At 68.7% G+C, this 1,140-nt stretch overlaps 1 protein-coding gene across 1 annotated transcript in view; it reads left to right on the forward strand.

Moving 5' to 3' along the window:
• CELF3 (CUGBP Elav-like family member 3) overlaps positions 1 to 1,091 on the forward strand; it is an 8,548-nt gene extending 7,457 nt beyond the window's left edge. The window contains exons 6-8 of the mRNA XM_026048131.1: positions 216 to 359; positions 837 to 965; positions 1,047 to 1,091. Coding sequence (XP_025903916.1) covers positions 216 to 359; positions 837 to 964 — 272 coding nt within the window. The 3' untranslated portion in view covers position 965; positions 1,047 to 1,091. The remainder of the gene's footprint in view (positions 1 to 215; positions 360 to 836; positions 966 to 1,046) is intronic.
• Positions 1,092 to 1,140: the final 49 nt, after the last annotated feature.

Genomic DNA, 1,140 nt, shown 5'->3' on the forward strand with positions numbered 1-1,140 from the left:
GGGGGTCCCTAGGGGAGTCATGGGGGAGTCTTCTGTCCCTGAAGACTCTCCATGGTTGGAGAGCCTTGGGGTGCCCTGTGGAGGGGGGGGCGCTGGTTTGGGGGGCTACCATGTGGGGGGATCCTGGTTTGGGGGTGTCCCCCGGGGGGAGTTGCTCCTGTTCGGGGGGGGATGCCTCCCCGTGCGCCCGCTCTGATGCCCCCCTCCCTCCGCAGGCCCCGAGGGCTGTAACATCTTCATCTACCACCTGCCCCAGGAGTTCGCAGACACCGAGATCCTCCAGATGTTCCTGCCCTTCGGCAACGTCATCTCTGCCAAGGTCTTCGTGGACCGGGCCACCAACCAGAGCAAGTGCTTCGGTAGGGCCCCGCGCGGGGACGCCCCTCTCACACAGACACGGCTGGGGACACTGGCACCCCGCACCGGGTGACACGGGGACACCAAGTCCCGGGACACCCCCCAACGTCGGGGGACACAGGGCCCCTGTGCTAGGGGGCACGAGGAGCCAGGTCGTGGGACACACTGCACGGGGTGACACTGGGACACCAGCACCTCGGGACTGCCGCCCTCCACGCACAAACCCGCTTGCAGAGGCCCAGGGTCCCCACAGAGGGGACAGCGGCTCCCGCGGTGCCACATCCAGGAGCAGAGTGGCTCTAGGGCCAGGGGACACAGGGCCACCACATTCAGGGACCCCATAACGGGGGACGTGAGACTCTCCACCCACCTGGGGCCTCCACTGTGGGTGACACAGCGAGCCCCCCCTGCAAGGACATTGGGGGACGTGCCCATTGCAGGGTGCCCGTGCGCCCCACGTGTCCTCGCTGTCCCCGCAGGCTTCGTGAGCTTTGACAACCCCGCGAGCGCCCAGGCCGCCATCCAGGCCATGAACGGCTTCCAGATCGGCATGAAGCGCCTCAAGGTGCAGCTCAAGAGACCGAAAGACGCCAACCGGCCATACTGAGGTGAGGCCCCCCGCCGAGAGACCCCCCCCCGGACGTCACCCCCCCTCCTGCCGCCACCTAATGTCCCCCCTGTCCCCGCAGGGCCGGAGGCGCCGCAGCAGCAGCCGGCGAGTGGGGCCTGGGGGGGCTCAGTCCTGCGGGGGGGGCACAGACCCCACACGCTCAGGAAGGATGG

Source organism: Nothoprocta perdicaria, unplaced genomic scaffold (assembly GCF_003342845.1).
Source record: "Nothoprocta perdicaria isolate Ctin4 unplaced genomic scaffold, notPer1 scaffold_511, whole genome shotgun sequence".
Lineage (NCBI taxonomy): Eukaryota > Metazoa > Chordata > Aves > Tinamiformes > Tinamidae > Nothoprocta > Nothoprocta perdicaria.